Source organism: Cryptomeria japonica, chromosome 5 (assembly GCF_030272615.1).
Source record: "Cryptomeria japonica chromosome 5, Sugi_1.0, whole genome shotgun sequence".
Classification (NCBI taxonomy): domain Eukaryota; kingdom Viridiplantae; phylum Streptophyta; class Pinopsida; order Cupressales; family Cupressaceae; genus Cryptomeria; species Cryptomeria japonica.
Window position 1 is genome coordinate 22,046,270 of NC_081409.1, and position 14,227 is coordinate 22,060,496.

Consider the following 14,227-nt stretch of genomic DNA (forward strand, 5'->3'; position numbering starts at 1 on the left):
TAGGAATAACAATGTCTATTCTACTATGAAATCAGTTATTAAATTATTTTGAAATTCTGATACAAATCTACTAATTCAGCAGTCAGAAGTATTTATCCACAAACATACTTATAACTGAAAATAAATAGAAATTCTGACATTTAAATTGAGGCAGATAGGTGATTGAATTTCTTGAAAAAACTTATGATAAAATATTAACATTTGACAGAGATCTGAATGGACATAATTGACTGCCTATATAAAGTTGTATGGCTCTATATTTCTCCCAAAAGAGCTGTGTCCCACCTTGAAAGATAATAATTAACCCCCAACAGGGTGCAGCTGGGATTATAGTTCCCTAAACTCCCCAGATACCAAGCGATTCACCTATTTATTTCATATGGCCCTCTTTCACATTTGTAAGGCAGCTTCATAGAATATAGATGGTACGGCCACTATTTACTGGCTGTCTATGCCAAATAAAATTGTATGGTCTGCCTTTTTCGATGATGTGATTAGCAATATTAATCTTTATTCTCACATTTCTCAAATAATTTGCTATCCAAATATTGCAATCAGCTGCAACCTAGAAATGAAATATATAGATATTTATCTGTCAAGCTTCAATTATCAAAAAATTTCCTAATTTCAGCATACCAGTGAATCGTGGATGAATCGATTCACAAATTGAATAGGACGGTTTCTGTCCTCAAAACCAGTCTTTGCTATAAAGTTTTCTTCCTAGGACAGAAAAGACAGACAATTGCTCAATCTCCTAAGCTGGGGTTCCGAAAATAAAATGCCAAAAATGAATTTTCTTTTTTGCAAGCTCTCCTTTTTTATACCCCTTTTCAATATTTGAGATATTATATTTCATTCCCCTCTCAAAATAACTTTTAATAATCCTTTTTATTTAACTTTACATTTGGCCCCCCCAAAAAGTCATTTTTCTCTAAATAAATTGTCCAATATTAATAAAATAATTAATTAAATATCAGTTGTCCGTTAAATGACTTACTTTTGACAACTTAATTTAATTAATTAATTATTGCCTTACCACATCACGTCTGCAAAGGGAACATGACAGCCACCAATTGATGTCAATTTGAGATTTATACTACAATGAAGTGGTTTAATGAGATCAAGTGCAACATTGCACCATTAGCCGTTTGTGGTGTGGAGAAAATAAGTCCATTTTCCATCTTATATTGAAGAAAGGGAGAAAATTATTGCTACCAGCATCACAAACGAAAAGAATCATAAATTTCCAACAAGAAGTTTATGCCACTTCTGTTTACACTGATCAAAAATAATGTCATAAATGTTTACAAATACAAAAAATACCGCAAAAACAGCTGAAGTGAATGCCATTCTCTCATTGTGTTGAACTCGGCACTTCATGTTAAACTTGCATCATAGATTTTGAACATTTACTTAAATTCAAGCAATATCTCATCTTCATAATTATAATCCTCCTGCAGCATGCTGACAAATTCTTGTGAATTTCGTATTTTATTTTTTACCACTGGAGCCCATCTTCTCCCGGAGATAGTAAAGTTTTGCCCTTCGCACTCTTTTCTTGTCCAAAACTTTTATTTGTTTGATATTTGGTGAATAGCTGTGACATTAACAAATATAATCAAGGACAAGACTTATATAATGTTATAGCATTTTTTTGAGAGAAGAATTTATAGAAATAAAAAAGGAAAACAGATTTAATTTTCTCAACAGAAACCCAAATCCATACATATCACAAATATGCAAAATGTATCAATATTTTAGTTGACAATGGAGTTAAAAAGAAAGACAATGCATTTTCCATAAATAGCCGAACTCCTATAATCTAACAGAAATCAGTTGCAATCTACACACTAAAACTCAATTCTAATGGTGCCATGTGTATGCAGGCATCAGTTCTTTGGAATATAGCACATATGAAAACCTTAAATTACATCTCAGATGCAGGTAATTTTCTCCAAGGCGTCCTGACATCAGAGGAGGCAGATTCTTTGCAAGTTATGGCAACATAAATTGATCCAAAATGCATCACCTAGAGGTGTACAAGTTATAACAAAGACAAGAAGTCAAAGGTAAACTCTGGAAGATCTACTTATGGTCAATAACAACAATTTTTTGTACAGATAAAGGGTCGGTTTAGCAAATATAAGTAGAACATTTGCAGAGCAGACATAAATATGAGATTAAAAAGCTCCAAAGAGAGCAAATCTGTTCTGTTCTACTGAGCCATAGATTAAGAAATGTGAAAAAGAAAATGCCATTGAAATGGATATGACCTTAGATGATATGAAACCAACTTCAAGGATGAGCATTACTTCCATGATTGTTGAGAATGATAAACAGAAACAATTTGTATTTCCTTTGCTTTGATTCCCAGAATATTATACCTGCCTTCACTGAAATTCAATTTACTCACATTCAAAGAAATGGCAATGCAAGTAGCAAACTCCTAGCTAAAATTGGTTCACTTTTGCCACATGGATAAGCGGCCTAGATAAGGTCCCATCAAACTTCTTGCTAATCCAATTCTATTAATATTATTGTGTTTAATGATGACTAGCTCAGTCTTAAATGCCAATTGAGAAGAGCTTTGATACTTAGTCCCCAAATCCACAAAATACAGGCCACTTTTAATATCACACTGATTTGGCACTCATTCTGAAATCCAATGATTCAAGATGCCTTCAAGACTTTGTCAATTCAGCATTGTGGTTAATGGCTCTACTTCACAAATGACATTGTGATTCCCCTTCAGAATTTCTATAGATACATTTCTTTTTTCTTATATATGTTCTCTCAAACAGCAGACATTAATATCAATCTGGCTAGGCCCAACTCTGCACCGTTTTCTTCAAACCAAATGAAGGAACTTTGGGACAATCTAAAGGATTATTGGACGCAGTGAATACTTTAACCAGAAAACTTTAGATCAATGGTGCATGAAGAGAAGGAAAACAAAGAAGAAGAAGCAAAAGGTAATATGCTCAACCCAACACCTTTCACAAAGTCTGACCTTGACTCCTACCTAATCTCATCTTCCTATGATGGAAGTTTTCTGATTGGCATCAGTGCATCCAATTGCAATTGAAGATAGGTCTGACCAAGGCATTTGTCACTGTGGAATCTGTCTAATGCATCATCTGTATCTTTTCAGAATTTTGTAGCTTTAAGGAACAGGCCTTGCATGTGATCGGAAACTTAAGAAACTACATCATTTTGAAGATAACTATGGTTACCAGTTGCATCTTGTTGCTAAACATGAAGAGACTGCACAACTGAATAATAGAATATCCCTTATGAAAGCCCAGTCTAACAACAAATCGGTATTTTTTTTACAGCTCTTCAGTTTTACAAGCTATGAACAAGTTCCAAATTTTGATATGTTAGTGAATTTTCTGTCTTGATGATTGTGTTATTGGATGCATATGTGTGGTCTGTTTACAAGTGTTGATGTGTAGCTAGGTCGTATCCCTTCTAGAGCCAACCTAGTACATAAAATGCTAAGTGGCCTATTGGCCTTAGCATTTTGGCATCTTACTTTGTGTAAATGTGTAAACCCTATTTGGGTCAGGCCCTATTTGGGCAATGGGTGTAACTTGTATTAATGATATAGGTCAAGTCCTATAGTTATACTAATGTAACTTGGCACCAAAACTATACAAGGCCGACCAAGGGTAATTAAATGGATCAATCCCTACATATGTAAGATCAATTGAAGATCACATCATCATCAAGCAATCTATCTGCCATTCATTTGTGCGAATCATCTCTGCATCAGCGAATAACTAAAGGGCAGCAGCTTGAGGTTCGGTTATCATCATAGAGCAGCGAATTGAAGTCCCAGTCAGCGAACGTGTCTTAGGTCTGGCGAAATCCTATTTTATGCTGAGCAATCAACTTCTAGGTAAAGCGAACTTGCTGGGCGAACTCTTCCTAGGCTGGGCGAACTATCATTCTGGGCTGCCGAACCTGCTATGCACTACTAAATTCTTGTTCATACTGAGCGACCTCTCTCCAAGACAAGCGAACTCCAATATATGATCAGCAATCTGCATTCTGGGTGGTGACATCAAGTCTGATCAGATCTATATATCAGATAAGTTATTGTGTGCCCTAAGAAGGGTTAAGATTGTAATTTGCTACTGTGTTTATCCTAATCTGATCTGAGACATTCTTGCTGGGTTTTCCACCTCCAAGAGGGAGGTTTTCCCAGGGTATCACTGTGTTATGTGTGTTGCATTTGTTATTTTCTGTTTACTGTCATCAGTCTGATCCTAAAATTAACAACAAGCTCTTCAGGTTCAACCTGCAAATATGCTGGAGATGCAGTCTTTATCAAATAATTGTTTTGGCAGATTTTTGTTTACCTTCTCAATACATCTTTTCCTTTACATCCAATATTAAAAGACTCTTTTCAGTTCACAGAATTTGTATATCAATATCAGTTTTTGGTAAATGACAACTATAAACATTTCTGGTTAAATTATGTCAGATGCGGACTAAAAAATGACAAAGCTATACAATATAGAATTTTTTTTAAATGCATTTTAACATCAAATATGCCCCACCTAGAAAAGACCTATGTAAATGCATTTGCAGGTCTTGATGAGTATGATGGAAGTTTGGATGATTTGTCAAGTCTGATGCAGTTGCAGGATGAAACCCCTGTGCAATGTAAGGAGGTTGAGACAAAAACCCTAACCTGCCATTAATATCCTTTTGCATTCTGTAGTTCATGATTTATCCTGCTCATACCTTGTGCAGGCCTGTGGAGCTGCAAATTGTATTTTCTGCACCTGGCACATTGGGGGAGAAAATTTTAGATCCTGATCACCTAACAGTCCTCTTCCAGGTGAACATCAAGTTTCAGATTGAGGGCACCCAGCAAAGGAACTAGATCCAAAGGCTAGAGGAAGGTGCATCACTGTCAGTCATGTTTTGATCTGTAGATCTGAAATTCTTTGAAGAAATGCCATGGCTGCAAGAGAGTTAAGCCTAGATCACTTGCCAGGGGTTACCTGCCAAGATTTATTGAGCCACCATGTTCACAGACACTTACATCCTTTATGCCAACAAAACAACTAAGGATTGGTCAATGAAGATATGGTTGCATTTAAAACAGCAGATGGCGATGTGAAAGGTAGAAAGTTCATTACTCTGATCTACCCAGATTTACCAACTCCAGATCTATCAATGGGTGGTGTTGTCATTTTTTGACACCCTTGGTCCATCAGTGAGAAGCGATCAGAGATATGTTCCATGAACCAGCACTGCCCCAGTTGGATCAAGGAGAAAGCAATGGAATTGTGAGGTGTGAAGTGTTGTCTTGCTGGAACTCCAGAACTCCCAAGTTCCCAAGTTCCTAAGTCTCTTCTTCTCTTCCCCGGAACTCCAAAACCCCGAGGTTCCAAAGTTCCTTTCCTTAGCCTCTTCTTCTCTTCCTTGGAACTCCGGGACCCCCAGGTTCCGAAGTTCCTTTCCTTAGTCTCCTTTTCTCTTCCCCGAAACTCCGGAACCCCGAGGTTCCGAAGTTCCTTTCCTTAGTCTCCTTTTATCTTCCCTGGAACTCCGGAACCCCAAGCCTAAGTCTTCCCAACTTCCTTCCGGCTTGCAGCACTTCCAGACGGCATGATCAACACTCAAGGCTATTAATGCTCCAACAACTCTTGTGACCAGTTTTCTATATAAGGTTGTTATGCCTCATTGTAAAGGGTTCTCTCCCTGCTGGCTTGAGTTATTCTATGCTCTTTCACTTCTCTTAAAGACTTGTATTTATCTTGCATTTTTGCAATTGTAAGTTTGGCCATTGGCCTTATAATGAATTGAAATCATCATTCTCGCCTTACTTCAACTTATGTATGTTGTGTATGTGTTCTTACCTTCATTGTAAGTGTATGTTTGTCTAACCTGTTTCTGGGTGTGTCTTGTGGGAAACCTTCTCCCCTCTTGACATTTAGCAAGTCCTAACCTCCATACATGTGTTAAGGTCATTCATGCAACTGAAGTTTGTGCATCTCCTGGGTATTTCAGTTGATTCTTTGTGCCATTTCGAGTGGGGAGAGAAACATCTCTTATCTTCGTGCATCACCTCCTTTCATTTTAAGCATTTTTCTCTTCCCTTTTCCTCTGCAAGTTGTTAGGATAAGTTTAGACACCTGCACTTGAAGCGTTGAGTTGAGTTGGTTCAACACCTGCACTTGGATTGAGAAGGAAGTCGACCTTCTCCAAAGATTCAACCCCCTTGCCCAAGGTCCCACACTTTAGGGTTGTTTCCATGTTTCACAAGCTTGTTGAGTTGATAGCTCAGCAAGGGTGCAAGCTTTTGTGATAATAGTTTTTGGCATGCCCGGTGGGATAGATTTTTGATTTACATGCTAAGGATTTAGTGTTGTTCTTAGTATCTCAGCCTTTAGAGGCAATCACCTTTCAAGCACTTGGCGACTCTACTCACAAGTCCAGTCTCTTGTTCATGACTTGTTGCTGATTTCATGCCCAGAATTCATACAAGGGCGTCTTCTAAAGGTAGTTTCCAATTTGTAGAACTCTCATCTTCAGGTTCTAGAAGGCGGAGAGGTAGACCTTCATTGTCACCAATTAGGGGAGTCCAGGTTGTAAACACCCCATCACCTAGGTCTTTCTCTACCCCTCCATTTACAAGACCATTACGGTCTAGGGCTCCCACCACTCATATCGATAGACCATTGTTTCACATGGCCAGAAATCAAGTTTTTGTTACCTTCAATGGGGGGAGTCCTCTTATTTTGACCCAATGGAATGATATACCAGTGGCTGCATTAAAGAGTATAGCATACTTCACTGGTGAAACAACTACTACCCCCATTGAGCATATTCAAGACATTGCAAACATCTGCTCTGTCCATAATGTCACTCAGGATGATGTTGTTGTCAGGCTCTTAGCCACATCTTTGAAAGGAAAAGCTTTGCAGTGGTATAAAGGGTTGTCGTCTAGCTCCATTCAAAATTGGGATGAATTAGGGGAGAAGTTGTGCAACCATTTCGAAGATAAAAGTGATCACCTATCACTTGTGGAGCAGTTAACTACAATTAAGAGGGCACCTCATGAGTTCATGGGAGATTTCAATTTCAGATTCCAAAAGACATGGAATAGAATCCCTACTCTAGTGAAGCCATCTCCAAATCATGCCGCCTTGTATTATCTGAGAGCTCTCAACAGCGATATGGCTGTCATGATACAAACAATGGGTGGAACCTCTCTACCGAATGCATATGACATAGCCATAAGGGCAGAAAATTGCTTGATACAGGCTGGGAAGATAGCTCCAAGGCCTCCAATGCCTCTCTTCCAAGAAGCTCCTACTCAACAACCCACCTTGGCTCCTATCCCCATGGTGCCTGCAGGTCAACCATCCACATCCTCTACATCCTCTAATGAGCTCCATGAAGTCAAGACTCTATTGCAAAACTTTGGCAATGAGCTGGTGACACTAAAGAGGCAACAAGCTCAGCATAGCAGACCTTATCAAGCACAAAATCACAACTATCAGCAGAATAGGCCACCCTTTCAAGGGCAAAACCAATGGAGCAATGCCAAGCCTTTGAATAGTGTGAACCCCATAGCTGCAAGCGACTCAAAAGCAATAGTTCCAATGCAAAACAACCTCGCCCAAGAGCAAGATTGGTGTCAACCATGCGGTCAGCCACACAACCAAGGTGCATGCCAATATGGAGAGTTTGTCCAAGCCTTAGTAGTGCAGAATGAGTCAACCACCTCTAGCCAACAATATGACCTAAATCAGCCTAGTGTTGGCAATCAGGCTCACTTACAAGGAGATTCTACCTTTGTCAATTGGCAGGAGGCAGAATTTTGTGGTATGAACCAAACAAATGGTAAGTCTATGCTACAATATAAAAGGTCAAAGAAGAGAGCCATGGAAGCTGCCTCACCTTCAACATTAGCCCAAGCTCCAACGCCCACTGTAGCTGTCCAGGATACAAGCCAAAACACTATGCAAGGGAACAAGAGGCAAGAAGAGGCCCAAGTCATCCAAAAAGCAAAGGTAGACCTTGTAGCCTCAAAGGGGCCTCTAAAATCAATTGATGTTCCTTTCAATATAGTAGATCAGATGAAGAAGGCCAACCTCAATGTCACTATGTGGGAGGCCCTTTCCATCCCATCTCAAAGAGATTTGCTCAAGGAGGCACTGAAAGACATGAACCAATCAAGTGATGAGGCAGCAGTCAGCAAGAAGGCATTTTCCACTAGTTTGGTAAAACCCAAGGAGGAAGAAGATTCAAGCAAGATCAGCAAGCCTCCCGCTTCTATCTCTCCTTAATCATAGGAGATAACTTAGTTCACAACTGCATGATAGATTCAGGAGCTAGTAGCTCAATCATGCCTAAGAAGGTAGTTGATCTTCTTGGCATACAATATGAGTCTGTGACTAAGGGGGTGGTCCAATTGGATGGCACTTCTATTAAGACAGTAGGGGTTGTTAAAAAATTGAAGTTAACCTTGCATGCATGCCCTGGATGCGCTATCTTGCAAGACGTATCAATCATCGAACTGCCTGCCTTCTTTGCCATCTGTCTATCTAGAGACTTCACTGCCAAGATAGGTGGATACCTGTCTTCTGATTGGTCCCACATGCTATTTCGAACAAGGTATGGTACCAAGGTTACCATAAGGGCAGAGCCCATTGCGCAAAACCACATTGAGCCCTACACCCCCAGCCCTATAAACATGAATTGCACTTTGCACGAAGAGGGGGGGGAGTGTACTGTCCATGAGCCTGCTACTCTTTTGCAAGAGGTCCCTAATTGTTTGTTGGATGAATGGGCCAATGTTTTTCAGTTTGATCCATTAGCTGAGACTGAAGAGACTAGGCTTGGTACCTATTGTATCCATGAAGAGGATACTCCTATCCCTAACCTCATCAAGACACAAGGAGATTCAGAGGGGTTATGGAGTATGTTTTTTGATGGTTCAAGAAACAGAAACAGTGCAGGTGTTGGTGTGATGCTTGTTTCTCCTGAGCAAGAGAAATATTTCTTCTCTTTTAGGGTTCAGTTTGGTTGCACCAACAATGTCGATGAGTATGAAGCCTTGATCCAAGGCCTCCAACTTGCACAAAACAAAAAGATCAGAACCTTGCAAGTATTTGGAGATAGTGAATTGGTTGTTAATCACATCCAAGCTCAAAGTATAACAAAGAACAACCTACTCAAATCATACAAACACGATGTTTGGGATTTGATTGAAGGATCCGAGGCCTTCAACATCCAGAGTATTCCTAGAAGTCAGAACAAGCATGCTGATAGGCTTGCAGCGGTTGGTGCTCAGTTCGACATACCAGCGCATGTTGCAAGCAACAAGGAACAACACATCAGGCTTGTTGTGAGGCATGTTGTCCCAGACAATCAGGCAAATTGGCAAGTATTCGAAAGTGATCAGCAAATTGTTAATTTCTTGCAAAATGAAGCAGAATTTTCTACTAAAAATCAATCTAAGTTGCAAGACCAATATGGAGATCAAATCATGCAGCTCAACTCCAACAAGTTGCCTAAAGGTCTAGTTACCTTGGAAGGCATTTTCGACTCGGATGACCAATTGAAGAAGAAGATGAACCTGGCTACAAAGAAGCATGATTACAAGCCAGTTGTTGTTGCTGAGGGTAGGTCTCTAAACTTGGGCAAGGTATGTTCCTCAACTAAACAAGAAGCTTTTGTTGAACTTTGTCAAAAATATGATGACATAGTTGCTTGGACCTATGAAGATTTGAAGGGTTTTGACCCTAGCTTAGCCCAGCATATTATAGAGCTAAACCCAGATGCAAAGCCAGTTAGAAAAAAGGAAAGGCCAATAAACCCCAAGATTGAGCCACTAATGAGGAAGGAGTTGACCAAGCTCATAGAAGCCAATATCATCTTCCCTATCAAGCACTCCTCCTGGGTAGTCAACCTTGTCTCTGTAAGGAAGAAAAATGGGGAAATCAGACTATGTGTAGACTTTAGGGACCTCAATAGAGCCTCCCTCAAGGATCATTATCCCCTTCCCTCCATGGAGCAGATTCTCCAAAGGGTTAGTGGCTTAGAAAGATTTTCATTCTTGGACGGGTATTCAGGCTACAATCAAATTTTAGTCCAAGAATTAGACCAATACAAGACTGCATTTACTAATAAGTGGGGTACCTATGCTTATTGTAAGATACCTTTTGGGCTAACCAATGTAGGTGCCATGTTTCAAAGAGCAATGGACATGGCTTTCAAGGGGGTATTAGCAAAGTTTGTGCTTATATACCTTGATGACATAACTGTTTATTCAAAGCATGCAGCTGACCATCTTGGTCATCTTGAGCAGGTGTTCATGAAATGCAGGGAGTATGGTGTGTCCCTAAACCCTAGCAAGTGTGTATTTGCTACTGATCAAGGAAGATTGCTAGTGCACATTATATCCAAAGAGGGCTTGACCATTGATCCAAAGCGAGTGGAAGCTATTCTTTCTCTCCCACTCCCTAGTCACAAGAAAGGATTGCAAAGTTTCCTTGGTAGGATCAACTTTGTGAGGAGGTTCATTCCCAACCTTGCCACCATGGTAAAACTCCTCACCTCCATATTGAAGAAAAATTTGGTTTTCAGTTGGACCAAGGAGGGAAGGGCCGGCTTTGAAGAGATTAAACAAGCAATTGCTCAGGCCACTACCCTTGTCAACCCCAACTATGAAAGGGATTTTATCCTCTATGCCTTCGAAGGAGAATCTACCATCTCAACTATCCTAACACAGCTGAACAATGATAATCTGGAGCAACCTATTGCCTTCTTTAGTGAGGGGTTAAAAAACTATGAGCTTAAGTATAGCTATGTAGAGAAGCAGGTCCTCACTGTTGTAAGGGCATTAAAAAAGTTCAGACACATGTTGTCTAACAACAGGATCTAGCTCTTAGTTCCACATGCAAGTGTCAAGGACTTCCTTCTAAACAAGGACATCAGTGAGAAGAGGGTTGGGTGGATAACCAAGGTCATGGAATACGACATCAACATCAAGATCACCAAGCGTGTAAGAGGCAAGGGCCTATGTGAACAACTTGTCTCATCTTCTGAGACTACTTCAGAGGTCGCCCTTGTGTTACAAGAGGATCAACCAACTAGCAACGACACTCAATTCAATTGGGTAGGTGACATGACCACCTTCTTAATGGAAGGTAGATACCCCCAAGGTCTAGACAGGACCAAAAGAAGGCATTTCAGGTTGCAGTCCATTCCCTATGCCTTAGTGGATGGCACCCTTTTTCGAAGAGACTCTAATGGAGTCTTGTTAAGATGTATCGAGCAAAATCAAGTCAGCAGATTGTTAGAAGAATTTCATGATGGCTCTTCAAGGGGCCACTTCTCTGCACGGACTACAGCTATCAAAATAATGAGGGTTGGTTATTACTGGCCATCCTTATTCAATGACTCACATAGATGGGTGAAGAATTGCAAGAAATGTGCTTTCTTCTCTGGAAAGCAAAGACTAGCCGCCCTACCTCTTCACCCCATCCGAGCAGATCAACCATTCGCACAATGGGGTTTAGACTTCATTGGCATGATAAATCCACCTAGTGCTGGCCACAAGTGGATCTTGGCCGCAACAAACTACTTCACTAGGTGGATAGAGGCAGTTGCATTGAGGGATGCCACTGAGGCCTCAGTATTGGAATTCCTTGATGGAATTGTGACAAGATTAGGTGTCCCCTCCACCATCATATCAGATAATGCCAAGGCATTCATTGGAACCCAAATCAGTTCTTGGGCAATTAAGCATGGTGCATACTTGAGGACGTCATCCAATTATTACCCTCGGGGTAATGGCTTAGCTGACTCCTCCAACAAGAACCTCATCAGGATAATCAAAAGGACAATTGAAGACAACCAGAGGTCGTGGCATACTAAGCTGAGGACAGCCTTATGGGCTGACAGGCTCACACCCAAGATGGCGATCAATAACTCCCCCTTCGTGCTGGTATATGGGAAAGAAGCAAGACTTCCAACTTCCCTAGAGTTACCCTCTCTTGAACTAGCACATCAGCTGGAATTGACAGAGAATGATGCCATGACAGTAAGGCTAGTTGAGCTAATGGAGTTGGACGAGGTTAGAGGTCAGGCTATGCATACGCTTGAGACTCATCAAGAACAGGTCAAGAGAGTTTTTGATAAAAAGGCTACTACTAGGGTCTTCAAAGAGGGAGATCTATTTCTAAAGTGGGATGCAGACAGAGCCAAGGCCGGGCGACATTCCACATTTGATGCTATCTGGAGTGGTCCATATATCATCACTAGTTGCAAGGAGGCCAATGCATTTCATCTCTCCAGGCTTGATGGTGAAGTTCTTCCAATCCCAATGAATGGGATTCATCTCAAGCCCTGCTTCTAAAGAGGGTGTTGATGACTATGTAAATATTAGACTAGAAGTTGTTTTGCTTTCATAAGTGCTTGTGCACCTGCCACATTCTCCTTAAGAGAGTGTGTGCTCTAGTTTCCAGTTTCCCTCCAAGTGATGGTGCACACATGTTTTGGGGCTTTTCAATGACTCAGTCCCCAATGGATGCTCAAGGCTTCTAATCTATATGCTTAGCAGGCAAACATCCCGTAGAGGTCGTCAAAAATGTTGTCATTTTATGACACCCTTGGTCCATCAGTGAGAACCGATCAGAGATATGTTCCATGGACCAGGGTTGCCCCAATTGGATCAAGGAGAAAGCAATGGAATTATGAGGTATGAAGTGTTGTCTTGCCGAAACTCCAAAGTTCCCAAGTTCCTAAGTCTCTTCTTCTCTTCCCCGGAACTCTGAAACCCTGAGGTTCCGAAGTTCCTTTCCTTAGCCTCTTCTTCTCTTCCCCGGAATTCCGGAACCCCGAGGTTCCGAAGTTCCTTTCCTTAGTCTCCTTTTCTCTTCCCCAAAACTCCAGAACCCCAAGCCTAAGTCTTGTTGATGTGTTTTTTCTGACTACGTCAAACACAGAATAAAGTTGCCTAATGGTCACTTCACTCTCTCTTGATCAAAGTGCGATTGCATGCTAAGATTGCAAGAAGTTCAAACAATCGACTCCAAGGTTCCTTTATGCTATGGGCGTGACTCGGTTGATGTGATTGCTGGTAATCCAAGGGGCCTTACGTTTGCGTCATTCTTTCACTTCTTTGTTGTGGCTGGAACTCCATCATCAAATATAGCAATTTGGCAATGTTGTTGCTTCGAACGGACTAAAATGAACTGAAAGTAAAAAGGAAAGGGTTCAGAAAGATCTAAATCTACTCCTAAGGGCAGTGATAACAATGAATAGTGCTCTGGTGGACAAATTCCAAATAAACCAAGCTCTGCTTCGCCAAGATCAACTACAACTCCACAAGAACCGATGCAATCTTCTGGGGATGCTAGAGGATTTTCAAATCGAGAAAGTACATTTGAATACCCAAAAATGGCGCAATCCAAACAACTATCCACAATCGAACTTAGCACAAATTTAGAGGGCTCAAACTAACTTTACACTACAACTTACAATCAACAAGATGCAAAAAATATGAACCATGGAAATTCATCAGACACCATTACATTCTCCATTGAAATCAAGGCACTTTACTATTTCTAATTGTAGAGTCGTAAATTGTACGCACTTGCTAGGGTGGTACAATTTCACACCTAGTTTAGCACCCGCCTTAGTGCATTTTACATTCTGCATTGCATTTCTCCTTAAGCACTTAATTAATCAAATTAATTAGGTCTAAGGTCCTATTTCATCATTCTCTACATCATAAAATTGGGCCCTTTTCACTAAAGCGCGCCCTTCGCATTTTATTCCTCCAATACACCACTTAATCAAAAACCCTAATTAAGTCCTATTTCGAACTTGGGGGCTTGGTTTCGGGGTCAAAACATCTCGAAATCACCTGTAACTTCGGGATTCTCTCTAAAATCATCATATCCGACGGCCCTGAAAATTTGGTGAAAAGTTGTCGGGACCGTGGCGCCCGGAGTGCAACATGGTCCCGAACATTTTTCCCGAAATTTTAGGAGCGCGATCCAATCATAAAATAAAGCTTAACCCCAAGAAATTGGCGGGATATTCAATCTCTAGGTCGGCCAAAATACGAATTTACGACCTAGGGTTTCATACATAAAAGCTCTCTTTCCTCATTTGAAGGGATCCCGATTTTTGTTTTCCAGGAACTTCATATGCAGCGAAAGGGCAGATCTTTGAAGACTTCAACATCTTA

General features: G+C 40.6%; 1 protein-coding gene across 2 annotated transcripts in view; it reads right to left on the reverse strand.

Moving 5' to 3' along the window:
- Positions 1 to 1,229: 1,229 nt before the first annotated feature.
- LOC131052903 (large ribosomal subunit protein bL19c) overlaps positions 1,230 to 14,227 on the reverse strand; it is an 86,512-nt gene continuing 73,514 nt past the window's right edge. Inside the window, exon 7 of one of the 2 annotated variants that reach the window (XM_057987543.2) lies at positions 1,230 to 1,597. In XM_057987543.2, coding sequence (XP_057843526.2) covers positions 1,492 to 1,597 — 106 coding nt within the window. In that variant the 3' untranslated portion in view covers positions 1,230 to 1,491. Of the gene's footprint in view, positions 1,598 to 1,837; positions 2,030 to 14,227 lie in introns of those variants that run through there. The other variant, XM_057987544.2, reaches the window with a different exon arrangement.